This window comes from Pongo abelii, chromosome 22 (genome assembly GCF_028885655.2).
Source record: "Pongo abelii isolate AG06213 chromosome 22, NHGRI_mPonAbe1-v2.0_pri, whole genome shotgun sequence".
Taxonomy (NCBI): domain Eukaryota; kingdom Metazoa; phylum Chordata; class Mammalia; order Primates; family Hominidae; genus Pongo; species Pongo abelii.
Window position 1 is genome coordinate 31,277,035 of NC_072007.2, and position 16,711 is coordinate 31,293,745.

Consider the following 16,711-nt stretch of genomic DNA (forward strand, 5'->3'; position numbering starts at 1 on the left):
TGTCTGTTCACTTATATAGAAATGTGGCTATATAGCAAAGACCATTATTTTTATGAATGCGCTTTTAGGAATAAAAACAATTATATGGCCGTGCGCGGTGACTCACTCCTGTAATCCCAGCACTTTGGGAGGCCAAGGAGGGCAGATCACAAGGTCAGGAGATCAAGACCATCCTGGCCAACATGGTGAAACCCTGTCTCTACTAAAAATACAAAACTTAGCTGGATGTGGTGGTGTGTGCCTGTAGTCCTAGCTACTCAGGAGTTTGAGGCAGGAGAATCACTTGAACCTGGGAGATGGAGGTTGCAGTGAACTGAGATGGTGCCACTGCACTCCAGCCTGGCGACAGAGCGAGACTCTGTCTCAAAAAAAAAAAAAAATATATATATATATATATGTATATATATATATATATATATGGAAAAATCTAGGAAGAAAAAATTGGTAATTTAATAGTTATTGAGGGTTAAAAATTTGTCTTCAATGTTGATGCTTTCATTGATTCTATGTGGTATAGCTTTTTTTCTTTTCAGTCTGGCAGGTATAAATGCTATCTGTTGGCTAGATTTTTACAATTCTAGTGTAAATTCCAAAATAAATGAAATTTACTTGTTCAGTATCTTTTGTTTTATTACTAAAAATAAGATTTTGTATAATTATTTTTATATTGCCAAGTAATTGGCCTTTAAATACTGTTTCAATAAAGTGTTTCTTACTTATAATTGCAGTGTGTGTGTGTATCAATTTCCAAAACATATAAAAAATCTATGAAAATGACCATCACCCTTTTCCAAATTATGATGTGGTTAGGAAAATTGGGAATCTTTTTCACACAGCCTTATTTGCTGAAAGGTTGCTACATTTTGTTCACTAATTCAGTTTGCATAAGCTAAAATGAAATGCACGTTTTAGAATACCATCTCATATCCATACTGCCTTAACTTAAAATATCCTCATTGATGCCATTTAGACTTAAAAAAAATTTGTTTGATAGGAGGATTTAGCCATCACGTCTGCAAATATTTGCATAGCTGACTGGTTGGTAATTGAACCACTTTGTCTAAATCAATTTCAATGTAAATAAGTTTCTTTGAAAATATTTTAGAAGAATTAGCTATTTGTGACTTGACAGGAATGTCAATTTCATAAAAACATCTGGACAGTTTTAATCTAAATTTTATGTGTTTTACCTTAGTGTAAAGCTCAGGTTAGATTTAACTTGTTTTGTGTAGTGTGTAGTCTCCTTGAATACTTTAATAAAATACCATAGACAGGATGGTTGACATCACAGAAATTTGTTTTGAGTTCTGGAGGATAGAGGTTCAATATCACGGTGCCTGCAGGGTTGCTTTCTATAGAGGACCCTTCCCTGAACTTGTACTTGGCCGCCTTCTTGCTATCTCCTCACATGCCCTTTCCTCTGTGCACACACAGAGTTCTGGTGTCTTCCTCTTCTTATAAGGATACCAGTCCTGTTGGATTAGGTCCCACTCTTATTACCTCGTTTAATCTTAATTACCTTCGTAAAGATCCTGTCTCCAAATTCGTTCCCACGGGAAGTTAGGGTTTCAATATATGAAAGGGCAGAGTGAGGAGGCGGGCAGTTCAGTCCATAGCAAGTGGATTGAAGTTCATGAGTAAATGACAGATTAATGTTTAATTTCTGCTTTACTTCATCTTGACATTTTTTGTCCCTCAGCCAACTCATAATTCTCCATATTTAATGTGAAGGAACATTTTATACATACAACATAATATATAGTATATGCTATTTAAACCTCTGCTTAAAGACATCCCTCTGCACTCCAAAATAAAATTAAGAAAAAAACACACAATTTTTGCTTACTTGACACACAGCCAGGTGATCTGTTGGCTAAACCACTGACTTTAAACAGACATGTTTATGTGTATACGCTCACAAATTAAATTTAAATTCTGAATGAAAAATATACATGTGTGACTAACACAACTTGAAAACATAGCATAACAAAATAACAACGTAAAGAGAAAGCAACAATGAGCATTTCTCATATTTAATTATTAGTATATACAGTTGCTTGAGACAGTTACTTTTGTTTAATAATTATTGTAAAAGTCATATATGTGCTAACTCAAGAATATAAAATGAAATATAGAAAAAGTTTACACTTAACAGATTGTCAGTAATAAATGTATTGAATTGAGTTTTAAAGTTTTTTTCTTTAAGTATATATATTGAAACTTTTAAAATTATGCATTTTAAAATATAACCAAATATTCAATAAATTTTTTCAGTTACTGCCAATAAATGCATCTGTAATGGTCAAGGTCGTCAAAACTTTTTTTTTTTTTTTTAACTGACCACATTCTGAGGGAATTACACAACTTTTCAATATGTGGGCAAACATTGAAAGAAGGAATCGGTTTTTAATAGGTTTGTTAGAATAATATTGTACTTTGCATTGTCTGTATCTTCATTTCATATCCTAAATAGGGATGCTTACTGTTGTGGTCCCTGACTTCCTTATCATGGAATACATAGAAGAAATAAATATTTTTAGGTTTAAGAAAAAGACTAGCAAGCTTCTTTATTAATATTATACACTTAGCTTATATTTAGATATTCAAAACTATACTTGTTACTTCACTATACTCTGTCCAAACCTAATAACCTGAATTAATATCAGTATTTTTAGCTGGATACAGATATACCTTGGAGATATTGCAGGTTTAGTTCCAAGAGCACCTCAATAAAGTAAATATCACTATAAAGCCAGTCACACAAATTTTTGGTTTCTCAGTGCCTATAAAAGTTATGTTGGCACTATAGTCTATTAATGTGCAAAAGCATGATGTATAAAAAGGTCTACGTAACGTAACTGAAAAATACTTCATTACTAAAATTTTCTGGGAATAATTTGAGATTTAAGCAAGTTGTAACTTTTTTCACTGGTGAAGCATTTTTTCACGAGGTTGATGGCTGCTTACTGATCAGAATGTTGATTGCTGAAAGTTGGAGTGGCTGTGGCAGTTTATTAAAATAAGGCAACAGTGAAGCACTTTGTTAATTAACACTCCCTTTCATGAAAGATCTCTGTGTAGCAGGTGATGCTATAAGGCTAACAGCATGTAATACTGTTCGTTAGGATTTACCCATAGCAGAACATCTTTTAAAAATGAAGTAAATCCTCTCAAACCCTGCCACTGTTTTATCAACTAAGTTTATGTAATATTCTAAATCTTTGGTTATCATTTCAACATTTTTCAGGCATATTCAGCAGGAGTAAATTCTACCACCAGAAACCACTTTATTTGTTCTTCCATAAAGAGCAGTTTTCCCATCTGCTAGAGTTTTATCATCAGATTGCAGCAATTCATTCACTTCTTCAGGCTCCATTTCTAATTCTAGCTCTCTATTTCTACGACATCTGCAGTTACTTGCTTCACTGAAGTCTTGAACCCCTCAGTCATCCATGAGGGCTGGAATCAACTTCTTCCAAACTCTTATTAATGTTGATAGTTTCACTTTCTCCCGTGAGTCACAAATATCCTTACTGGCATCAGCATGGTGAATCCTTTTCAGAAGATTTTCAGTTGGCTTTTCCCAGATCCATCAGAGGAATCACTGTTTTATGGCAGCTGTAGCCTTAAATATTGTATTTCCGTTTTTTGTTATGTTGTTTTTGAGAAGGAGTCTCGCTCTGTTGCCCAGGCTGGAGTGCAGTGGCTCGATCTCGGCTCACTGCAAGCTCTGCCTCCCGGGTTCACGCCATTCTCCTGCCTCAGCCTCCCGAGTAGCTGGGACTACAGGCGCCCGCCACCACGCCCGGCTAACTTTTTGTATTTTTAGTAGAGACGGGGTTTCACCGTGTTACCCAGGATGGTCTCAATCTCCTGTCCTTGTGATCCGCTCACCTCGGCCTCCCAAAGTGCTGGGATTACAGGCGTGAGCCACCACGCCCCGCCACAAATTGTATTTCTTAAGTACTAGGACTTGAAAGTTGAAATTACTCCTTGATCCACAGGCTTCAGAATGGATGTTGGGTTAGTCAGCATGAAAACAACATTAATATCTTTGTATGTGTCCATCAGAGCTCTTGGGTGACTAGGTACATTGTCAATGAGCGGTACTAGTTTGAAGGGAATCTTTTTTTCTTTTTTCCTCAGCACTATATCTCAACAGTGGGCTTAAAATATTCAATAAACCATGCTGTAAACAGATGTCCTGTCAACCAGGCTTAGTTCTCCCATGGATAGAACACAGGCAGAGTCGATTTAGCATAATTCTTAAAGACCCTAGGATTTTTATAATGATAAATGAACAATGACTTGAACTTAAGTCACTAGCTGTATTGGCCCCTAACAAGAGATTCAACAGGTCCTTTGAAGTTTGAAGCCTGCCCTTTACATCTCCTCTCTAGCTATAAAAGTCTAGATGGCATCTTCTTGCCATAGAAAACTGTTTCATCTATTTTAAATTCTATTTTTTAATGTAGTCAATTCCATGAATTATCGTAGCTTGATCTTCTGGATATCATGCTGCAGCTTCTACGTCAGCACTTGCTGCTCCACCTTGTATTTTTATGTTATAAAGATGGCTTCTTCCCTTAAGCCTCATGAACTAACCCTGCCAGTTTCAAACCCTTCTTCTGCACCTTCCTCACCTCTGTCAGCCTTCACTGAATTGAGGCGTGTTAGGTCTTTGCTCTGGCTTGGGCTTTGGCTTAAGGGAGTATTGTGGTTGGCTTTGTCTTCTATCCAGACCAATAAAATATTGATCCATAACATGAGTAAGGCTGTTTAGCTTTCTTATCATTTGTGAGTCCAGTAGCATAGTACTTTAGATTTTTTTCAGGAACTCTCTCTTCACATTTACTACTTGGTTGTTTGTTGCAATAGGCTTCTGTTTTAGCCTATCTTGGTTTTGCCATGCCTTCCTCACTAAGCTTAATCATGTTTAGCTTTTGATTTAATGTGGGAGATGTGCGACTCTTCCTTTAACATGAACACCTAGAGGCCATTGTAGGATTATGATTTGGCCTAATTTTAATATTATTGTGTCTCACAGAATAAGGAAGCCGAAGAGGAGGGAGAGAGATGGGGGTATGGCCAGTCAGTGGAGCAATCAAAACATACATTTATCAATTAAGTTCACTGTCTTAGGGGCACAGTTTGTGGTTCTCCAAAACAGTTACAATAGTACCATCAGAGATTACTGATCACAGATCACCATAGCAAATTTAATAATAATGCAAAGTTTAAAATATTGAGAGAATTACCAAAAAGTCAGAGAGACAGGACATGGGCAACTGTTGTTGAAAAAATGGTGCTGATAGATTGCTTAATGCAGGATTGCCACAAACCTTCAATTTGTAAAAAAACAAACAAACAAACAAAAAACACACTATCTTTTGAGCACAACAAAGTAAGACACAATAAAACAGGTATGCCTGTATTTAAATACGAAGAAATAGTTTTATCAGTAGATGTTTCTAGTAGATGTTTATCAGTAGCTGTTTCTTGATTAATATTTTCAATGCTTTGCACATTTTAAAACATTTAAATATTTTTACTTCATGATCTATAATATACCCTTGTTATATTATCTTGTATTTTCATAAAATTATATAACATTTCATTGTGCTGCATTTAAGTGTAAAACCACTATTGGACTTTAGTTTTATGTTGCTTTCCTAGAATACATCAAATAAGCTTCAGGGTACATGATTTGACCAGATTATATCTGGAGAATGTGTGTGGATGTGTGTGTGTGTGTGTGTGTGTGTTTTAATCTATGCCATGATGGGTGTTTATTTATTAAGCATACAACATGATAAAAGGTTGCTTATTTAAGATGAACTTGTATCTATTGATAGCTAAACTCCCAGGAACCACAACAAAAAAATGAATTGAGCTTTTAAGAAATTGTTCCAATGAAAACGGCTCTATTTAAATTATTAATCTTAAGGAGCTATGTAATAGTCACATTTCTTTGTTGTGGCTATCCTGTCTTAGCATTGTATTGATTCAGTAAACACACTCTTCTCTGTTGAATTTGCAAATAACTTTCTCATATGCATGTAGAATAAGAATTTTTGTTGTCTCTTTCTCATTAGAACAATTAGAGTTAAATTAGCCTTGCTTATTAAAAGCTACACATAAGAAAAATGAATATTTTAATCACTTAGCAGTAATTATGTAAGAGCTGTTACAAATTCTAAGCTTATTCCTATGATCTGTTTCTAGATGGACAGCTGACTAGAAAATGAATGACACAGCTTTTTTGTACTCTTTCAGAATTATCATCTTCAATGGACCTCAAAATTGCACTCTTAGTTAATAGCCTCCCATTACCACAAAATCATTTTTCCCTCTTTTGGGATAGAGTTGAAATTAACAGCAACTCTTGTAAGCATATTCTCTCTTAATAATAGTTACAGAGATTGAAAATTATATCTATTACTATCATCAAATCTCTTATCTAAATTGATACTTCAGAATTTCTGTACATTAGAATTACAGGGTTTGTCTCAGTGTTCACCAATAGAATCCCCGAAGGTTAACTTAATTACGGATTTCAAATGTATAAGGATAGAGGTCAGCTATTTTCTACCTAGAGTGAAAAAGAATGGTAGGAATTGAACAGAAATGGAGGCAAGATACTGTTATTAGATAGCGAGAAAAAGTGCCTGTCTATGAGTATTGTTGCAAAGAGCAACATTTTATTGCACAATATGTTCCTGGAAAGATTTCATTAAGAATGATCATTCCTCCTTCGTTAGTATTATATGTTCAATAAACTCAAAACAGGGAGAGAAATATCACATATTTGGAGACTTTCGTGAACACTAAAGCAAACTGATCTGAGGCCAAAACATAGAAAACAGTTAACAATGCTTTTATTACAAGCTTCCTGTTTTCAAGTTTACACCTACATTGATTGTAAACTATGAATATATATATATATACATGTATACATAGATATATACACATATATTTCAAACTGTGTACTACTTTCTGAGCTTTACATATATGTAGATATAATGGTTATGCTATTTAATAGATACATCAAAGTGGTGCCATTTGTTTACTTAATGAATTAATAGATAAATTCTGATTTGCCTAGTCCTATGAATATTATAGGCTTATGGATACATCATAAAAGGATTTATATTATTTAGTAATGCTTACTTAATAAAGAAAATTAAAAATATATGGTAAGGAGTTGTTGGGTAAAAAATGAAATGTGTGAAAGTGATAGTCATACTGGGGTTTATTATAAAACTTCTATGATGTTTTAGAACTGTAACATTTGTTATTATAATTCTTTCAGATTGCACCTACATCTGACAATGACTTTGGACGCTATAATTGCACAGCCACTAATCGTATAGGAACAAGATTTCAAGAATATATTCTTGCTTTGGCTGGTAAGTATAGCACAATAATTTTTGAGATCTCACACAATATTTCTGAAAGCAAATGAAAATTTAAGTTGATAAAGTAGTCTCATTTACATGTGGGATTTAAAACAATGGATCTCTTGGAGGTATCAGGTAGACTGTGGTTACCAGAGGCTTGGTAGTATATTGGGAAGGAGGGAATAAAGTGGGGTTACTCAGGGAGCACAAAACTACAGTTGATTGCAAGGAATAAGATATGCTGTTCAGTAGTACGATAGGGCTATAATAGTTAACAATAAGTTATTGTATATTTCAAAATAGAAGAATATATTCAGAATGCTCCAAACACAAAGAAATGACAATTGTATGAAAGGACATGCCAGTTACTCAGATTTGATCATTATATATTGTCTGCTTATATTAAATTGTCACATGTTCCCTGTGAATATGTACAACCATTTTGCATGCATAAAAATTTTCCAAAACCTTAGACTTTAGCGTGTCCATAACAAAAATATGAACTTCCAAAAAGTGGGTTTCACGTAATTTTAAATGTTAGCAAAGAATATCTTTTACATTTTTATAAGTAACAGTACAGATTGCTTTTTATAAAGAATGAATCACTTTTAAGAACTTGAAACCATTGTAACTGCTCTACAGTGAGCACGTAGAATGTATTTACTCATCAGGATTGATTTTAAAATCTGATTCTAATCCCTCTAACTTTAAAAGTGAGATATTTGTGAAAGAAATAGGGAACATATGTTTTAAAAATTAAATTATATTTCAAGTAAAGACAGAATCCTGATGAAAAAATTAAAAATCAAAACACTCTGAGAAAAAATGAACTATAATTAATATATTTTAAACTTTTAGACTTGAAAATACAAAGAGCTATCTTACTTCTGAAGGAAAATAGAAAATTGAAGGTTACATAAATTTGTTGAAAATATTTTATTTTGTATATATATGTTAATATTCTAGTTTTACCTCTAAAGCTTAAAGATATAGAAATAACAACATATAGAATAAAAAATTCATACCAACCAGAAAGCCAGATATTGTTTACTTATTTATAAAATTTGCCATTATGTTTTACAAGACTGATGAGGAATCCTAAAATACATTTTAAAAAATAGTTTATATAGCTCAAATGGAAAAAATGTGACTTACAGTCTTCTAAGACTAGGTAAAATAATATCAGAAAATTCTTGTAATATTGTATTTTAACAGACTTAAAAGCTTCTGTAAAGAAATTTTGTAACCTTTTCAGGTAGAGATTTTATCTATAACTTTAATTTTATATTAAGTTCAGAAAAATGTTCATTTTTACTGCTATATAGATATATTCTAAATATTAATGTCATTGATTGTAAAGGCCAAGAAGGGAAATTTTTAAGCTAATAATGTCAAATTATTATGTAACTTAGAGAACCTGCTATTCTCCAATTCAGGTTTTACTGCACTGATAGAGAAGGGAGAAAAGAGATTACATGGAAGGAATTGATGGAAGAGGCAGGGAGAAAAAAAATCAAGATAAGTGAGTTTAGAAATGTGAAGAAACTGTTATACAAGCAAATTCAATTATAAGAAAATGAAGTGTGCTAATTCTTACCAAAATGCATTGATAATAAATTGAAGAATCAACTGTACTAATAAGAAACATTCACTACTCAAATTAATTCCAAGCCTTTGGAAATTATGCAACTTTTCTTTAAATTAGTATGTAATTTTATAAATAATTAGATATAGGATCAATATATGTATATATAATGTTATTAATATTGATCCAGTATTGTATATTGCCATTTCACAAATGGTGTGTTTTCCGATTAGGTACAACTTAATAAATGACCAGAATTTTTAGGAGGGTGTATTAATATTTGGTATTTAAAACATTATGTTGATTAGGTTTAAATAATTCCATGAAATTCACAGGTAGTATTTAATGTGCACGTACCTTCGTATCTCACAATACTTACTGCAATATTGTTCATTGAAAAATATATTTGATTCCTATCCTTCTAGTGACTATATTAAATTACTGAGTTTTCTTCTGTCCAACCACAATAAAAATTAAAGTTTTTCATCAAAGCTGAGTTAGAAAATGTTGGAAAATTTTTTGAATATTTTTCTGCAATTTTCCTAATATTCCAAATTTTATACAATTCCAGGCTAAGAATTTGTTTTAGAAAAAGGTGGATTCAGTTGAAATTGTAATGAAGATGTAAATGATTCAGACAGTCAGCCTTAGATGGGAAACATGCATTTAAATATCAACATTTATAAATATGCTTTATTTTATGGGACTCTTATTTAATACTAATATTTGGTAGAAAACTTAATCTGTCCTGCAGAATCCTAACACTGAAACTGTACTGTGGTTTTAAATAAGATGTAAGACATTTATTATATAAAAAATTAAATATTTCCTAATATATGAAGATACCACAGTTCAAGATTTCATTGTCCCGTTTGCCTTGTAAAAGGTCAAGATCATTTGGCATATGGTGTTTTACAGTGTAAGAGAATAACTTACTTCCAAAGGGAATTAATTAAGAGCCAACATGTAGTGTGAAATTTTTGTGCACATTCAGTGGTGAGATAGGAAACAATTACTTTTTCAGCATTCAGAAATCATTTTTTCCTTCTTTCCTCCCATTTGTCCTTCTTTCCTTCTTCTTTCCCTGCACGTTCCCTTTTTAATCATTCAGCCCTACATCGGAACGAGGTAGGCATCTGTGTGGGAGTAGGGTGAAGCACAGAAGCCTGGCATGGAGTGTGAAAGCTTGAGCAGAGTGAATGGAGTGGAAGGAGTGTTGCGGGGGTCCAGTGTTGAGTGTTGGGATCCAGGCAGGGTAAAAAGAGTGCCCACTTGCCAAGACAGAAACAGCAACCCAAAGAGGCTTGTTGGAGGCCATTCACCTAAGTGAAATAACTCAGAAACAGAAATTCAAATACTGCATGTTCTCACTTGTAAGTGGGAGCTTAACAGTGTGTACACACATGGAAAAATAAACACTGGAGACTCCCAAAGGTGGGAGGCTGGGAGAGAGGGGAAGATTGAAACATTACTTGTTGGATGCAATGTTCAATATTCTAGTGATGGATACACTAAAAGCCCAAACTTTGCTAGTACATAATATGTGATTGTAACAAAACCCCCTACACCTATAAAAATAATATAAAAATGAAATATTTTTGAAATGGAAATAAAATGTATATGTGTTTGGTTTAAGTCAGTTAACCCTAAGCAAGGACTTTCCATTAAACCCTGACTTCCTATTAATGAACAAGAGTTGATGTAGTCTTCTTTTACCTATCTCCTCTGTCTTTAGAACATTGGGGGGAAAAAGTAATCTTTCTATGTTGTTATAGAAATATGAAATATTTCACATATGTGCTTGATAATTTTGTTTTCTTAACTTTTAATCAAAATATTAACTAGAAATATGAGAGACAAATATGTATATATTTTAAGACTTCATCATAAAGTTGGTTTTTAAAATGTACCTCCTAGGTGTTGATCCTGCTTTCTAGTAGGAAGCATTCTCTATTTGGATTGAAGCACATATCTTGAATCAAATTAAAGTTGTACAGCATGTAAGGCTAAATAAAAGTTTGACTATATAGTGTTATTTCTTCCTTACAATGTTCTACTTCCAAAAGATGAATATCTTACAAAGCATTCTGTATATTTATATGCATATCTATTATTTCTTTTCTTGAAAAATCATTACCCTACATTTTAAAATTATCAAGTAATTTCATTTATATATTTTTACATTTCTTAATTTGTTTCATCATTGTTATATTTTTTAACTGTTGAACTTTTTCATATTAAACCTTAATCCTAAATAAAATAATCCCACCTTTGTTTCATTAATTGATGCAGGTTTCTGATAAAGTCACCTTCTCCTGGGCAATTTTGTGGGAGGGACTTGGCTGTTAGCTGTCATCAGGTAATATGTCCAGCCCCTGGGGAATGAGAGCCTCAGCTCTCTAAGAGTTTCTGTGCAGTCATTCCAAGATTTACCTGGTAACAGTATTGTGACAACTAAGTGACATAATGCATTCAGACACCCAGCACATGACAAGTACTCAACAAATATTAGGTAGGTATTATTATGGCCTAATTATAGTTCATATTGGTCACTTTTCTTTTAGATAGAAGTCAGTACCTTGATACCTCTTTAGTTATTATACATAAATCTAGACATTAAGGACCAAGGCTTAGTAAAATGAGATAATGACCTTACTTATTCTGAACATTATACTTCTATTAAATAATGTTAAATTCATTTGACTTTTGTTATTTTTTTCCATTTAGGAGCTTGTCCTAGCAATTTTTTACACAAACTGCTATTAAGGGAGGTCTCTGATACTGTGCTTCACAATTGATTTTTTTTTAACCTCAGTTCAGGACTCTATACTTACCCCTATTAAATCTCATCTTGTCAGTTTTGACTCATTTTTTAACCTACTGAAACCCTGTCAAATTCAATATTTTAGCTCTTTTTTTCACAAGTCACAAGTACAATATCATGAAGCACTCATCTGTATTTTCACCAGAGTCAGGATTAGCCCGCATAAGTCATCCTTGAGAACAGAGATTGGCTTACAGGTGAAACTGGATCAATTGAATAGAATTCTAAGATACGGAATTAAGGCCGATCTACTGGTCTGTGTACCTAGATTTTATCTTAGCCAGACCTTTGCTCCATAACACTTGAAAGCATGTTAAAATTAAACACAACGCCAGGATTCTTTAACATAATCAGCTTTATGATCTAGCCTGGACAAGTCTGCATCTTGATTTTTTAAAGAACTCATTAAGCAAACAGTGATATTCAGAAACTATTCATAACATATTCTTGATTTTCTCATTCTCATATTGCTGTGAAGGAAAGGAAATCAGGATAACCTGACATTATTTTCAGAGAATCCATGTTTGCATCAATTCCTAATCACTTTTTAATTCATTCACTCAAAAAATATAATGAATTTCTAGTAGATACCACACATTGTTCTAGATCTTGGAAATCTGAAGATAAATAATATATGGCATCTGGTCTTTACACATAAGTTAGGGTTCAAAAGATATAAGGTTGCTGTAGAAGTGTGAATCAAAGGTTTGGGAGAACAAAAATGAATTCTGATTGGAGTTCTTGGAAAAGGCTTTCAAAAGGTGTCAACTTTTTAATTGAGTCTGAAAGAGGGAATAGAAACAGGTCCAGGGAAGAAGAAAGGGAAAGACTCAAAGAAACATCAAGGTTACACTTGTACGTAGGCACTATGTTCTGAAAGGATGGGACTGTTAATGAGTAAGGCATTTAATGGAAGACTGGAAGGGTATATTGTATGAGAAGACCAGTGTTGGTAATGTGCGTAGAGAAGTTGAGAGAAGTTAAGTTATAGATCTTAAAAACATGCATCATGTTTGCAGGGCAAGGTGGTTTACACCTGTAATACCAGCACTTTGGGAAGCTGAGGCGGGCGGATCATCTAAGGTCAGGAGTTTGAGACCAGCCTGGCCAACATGGTGAAACCCCATCTGTACTAAAAATACAAAAAAATATTAGCCAGGTGTGGTGATGGGTGCCTGTAATCCCAGCTACTCAGGAGGCTGAGGCAGGAGAATTGCTTAAACGCGGGAGGCAGAGGTTGCAGTGAGCCGAGATCACACTATTGCACTCTAGCCTGGGCGACAAAAGCGAGACTCTTCCTCCTCAAAAAAAAAAAAAAAAAAAATTTCGTCATGTTTACATTCTGTCTGGTATACAACGAGGGAAATTTGGAGATTTTTAGTCATAAAGCAACATGATTCATGTATCTTAGAAAATTATCTTGGTGGTGTTCTAGAGACAGATTTCAACATAGCATAAAATATACATATGTAACTAACCTGCACGTTGTGCACATGTACCCTAAAAGTATAATTTAAAAAAATGTGACGCAATTGCCAATTTCCAAATTTCTCCAAACATCTAAAATATATAAATTTAAACTCAAACACTCTAATGTTCACTCTTCAAAATTTTTTTCTGGCTCATAATAGTTCTAAATTGAATGTTTGAAGGGTTCATTGTGTTATATTTGATTTGCTTATGAGCCATTGTTGAAATGCCCAGTACTAAAGATAAGTGAATCTGGGTGTCCGTGAGTTGTGAGAAGGGTCAAGACATACTCATATTTGGAGGAAATAATTTCCATTGATATCTTGGTAGTGAATGAACACTTCTATGGAGAATATTAGAGGTAAAAATGGGAAAACCAAACTCAGATCTCTGGACTACTTCAGTTTAATTCATGGACTTATAAGAACCAAAAAAAAAAGAAAGAAATTTTTCAGGGAGATAGTGTATCTATTTTGAAGGATAAATGTAAATATAATTGGTCAAATACTGTGAAAAAATCTAAATAATAATTTGGATTTGGCAATTGGTAAAAAGTAGGTGAGTAGTGAAATGAGAAGGAATTTACAGCATTTCAGATGTATTGCAGGTTGGCTATATAATATTAGATTAAGCTCACAATATTTCTTGCTCTGTTCTGGATGCTATAGCAAAATATATTAGACTCTGTAATGTATTAGCAACATAAATATATTGCTCACAGTTCTAGGGGCTGGGAAATTCAAGATCAAGGCACCGTCAGATTTGGTTTTTGGTGTAGGTCCAATAACCAAATTGTTTTTTATAGATGGTGCCTTCCGTGTGTCCTTATATGGTGAAAGGGGCAAACATACTTCATTCAGCCTCTTTTATGGGGGTACTAATTTTATTCTCGAGGGTGGATGTCTCATGACTTTATCACATCCCAAAAGACCCCACCTCTTAATAATATGTTCAACATATAAAATTTGGAGAGAAACCAGCATTCAAACCACAGCATGATCAAAACAAGAAAAATGTGTATAAAACCCTATAGAAGTAAGGTAGCCACTCAAAACAGAAGTAGATAGAACCTATCTCAACATAGAAGTCCCTGAGTTGCAAGCAATTATGGTGACACTGCATGTATCAGTGTTACTGGATCTAGGAAATTCAGTTACTTATGTTCCAATTCTTGTAGTATTTGAGACTTTTACCAGATAGAAATTGATGAGGAAATCAAGCAGAAACTGATTTATTACAAAGAACAAGCTGGTTATAAAATCACTGGAAAGGCAGAGAAAAGACCAAAGACAGCCACCAATATTATACCTTCAAGGTCACAAAATAGCATAAGCGTGGTCCACATGTGAAGTCTGCAGTGACTAACTAGAGGTCAGGAAGCCCTGCTGCCAAGTTACCCCTCAGCTAATAATCACAGCCACACCACTCCAGAAACTGGATGAATAGGCTGTGGAGTGGGGAGTTCGAATGCTACCCTCATTCATATCTGCAGAGCCTCTTGTCCATGTGCACCCCCTGAGAAAAGTGGGACTGACATTCACACCCCTCCAGCATTCTAAACTATATACACGTACCTTTCATTCTAGGTTCACTACATGAAACTTAGAACCATAGCAGCAAGTGAGTCTAGGAAATGAAGATTTTAGCCTGCAATTTCTTGTGATAAACAGGAGTATCTTAAATCATAGAATTTGACTCTGAATGTTAATAGAAAAATATCTAGGATAGGGTTTAAAACACCATTCTGAAATAATATTCAGGCTAGCACTTCCTTTTAAAAGAGAGTTTACAAAAATCAAACTCTTCAGATTCCTGGATCTAAGTTTAGCAACACCACAGCCTCATATGTGTAAAAAGAGCACAGTTAATGTCTATGAACTATACATGCTAGGAGACCAAATTCTCAGAAATAAAGATGTTGGGGCAGAAATTAGAAATAATCTGTTGAAACAGAGTAACAAGGAACAAAAGAAGAGTGTGTTTCCTGAGAAGAGAGTGGGATTGAAAAAAAAAAAAGAGATCTTTATAATTCACAGTAATAAGACTGAGAAGAAATAATAAGATTCCAAAGAGGAAACAGGAAGAGAAGAGTTATCTGATAAAGAAAAATTTTGGAGAAGACAAAAGGAAAAGACATGTCATTCAGAGATGGAGGGTTTAGTCTTGGAAAATGAGAAGATAGAATTCCATTATCAGTTAATCAAGAGGTGATAGCTCTCCAAGACGTTGGTTGCATTGAAGCGTTACTCACAATAGCCAAGATAGCCAGGATATAAAGATGTACAGCGTGATCTCACTTATATGTGGAATTCTAAAACAGTGAAACTCATAGAAACAGAGAAAAATGGTAGTTGCCAGGGGCTGGGGAGTGGGAGAAATGGGAAGATGTTGGACAAAAATTAAAAAGTTTCAGTTATGCAAGATGAATAGCTTCTGGGAGTTTAATAAACACAAGTTCATTCAGTGACTCCAGAGATTGTATCCATCTGACTCCTAGGTCATGGCACCGACTCCTTGCCATTACACACCTCAAAAAATTCTGAGCTGAACATCAGTATGTATCCATTACCTGCCATTTGACTAAAACATTGATACATGTCAATGGATACAAAAGTATGTAATAGAAGGAGGCTGATTATCAGGGAGGGATAGAAAAATTACAATGACTGACATTTGCTAAGAGTTTTAACGTATTCTAGGGTCTAAGTGCTCAACATTACTTGATATTTCCAACAACACTAGCAGTGGTACTATTCTAATCTCCATTTGAGAGAGAAAACTACTGTGATGTGAAAAGAGTAAGTGCTGTAGTTGACAAAAGTGGCAAGGCCAGGCCTTGAATCCATAGACCCTCATGACATATCCAGTCTTTTAATCCAACAGTTTACCAGCACTATTAGAGGTGAAGAGAAAGGGTAATTAAACAAATAAGTATTTGCACAATTGCTTTTCTATTCATTTATTCATTCATTGAGTGGTGAATGGTATTCATCAATTTTTGGGATATAAGATGCTAGGAAATAGTTTAGAAAAATATGGTAACAATGAAGGGATAACAGTGTGTGAAACTGAGCATCCGATATGAGGCTCAGTTGAAATATCGGGCTGTGTCTGAAAGTCTTTTAGAGTAGGCCGGTATCTTTGCATACACCCAGTGCATTAGATAATCCAGGATCCTGAACATGAGGCTGAAAAGATCGAGACTAATGTTGTGATGAAAATGAAGCTCCTGAATACCATTGCAGGGAAGTGATGTGATCAGAGTGGTCCTTTACAAAGATTGATTTTGCATTTGCATGCCTCGTGCATTGATGTTTTTGTTGGACATCCAATAGAAAAGGAAGCCAAGAGCCACTAATGGTATCACAGGAAAAGTCAAATAGGGCCAGGGCTTGGGAGGTAACAGAGGAAATGGGAAGGAAGAAACAGATA

General features: G+C 34.1%; 1 protein-coding gene and 1 long non-coding RNA gene across 5 annotated transcripts in view; one reads left to right on the forward strand and one right to left on the reverse strand.

The window, feature by feature from the left end:
* The window catches only part of LOC129052424 (uncharacterized), an 83,295-nt gene extending 71,891 nt beyond the window's left edge, over positions 1-11,404 (reverse strand). The window contains exon 1 of the long non-coding RNA XR_008517451.2: positions 11,255-11,404. This is a non-coding gene — a long non-coding RNA (uncharacterized LOC129052424). The remainder of the gene's footprint in view (positions 1-11,254) is intronic.
* Positions 1-16,711, forward strand: part of NCAM2 (neural cell adhesion molecule 2) — a 557,648-nt gene that overhangs the window by 426,358 nt on the left and 114,579 nt on the right. For all 4 annotated transcript variants that reach the window (XM_054542855.2, XM_002830573.6, XM_024239542.3 and 1 more), the window contains exon 11: positions 7,313-7,409. In XM_054542855.2, coding sequence (XP_054398830.1) covers positions 7,313-7,409 — 97 coding nt within the window. The remainder of the gene's footprint in view (positions 1-7,312; positions 7,410-16,711) is intronic.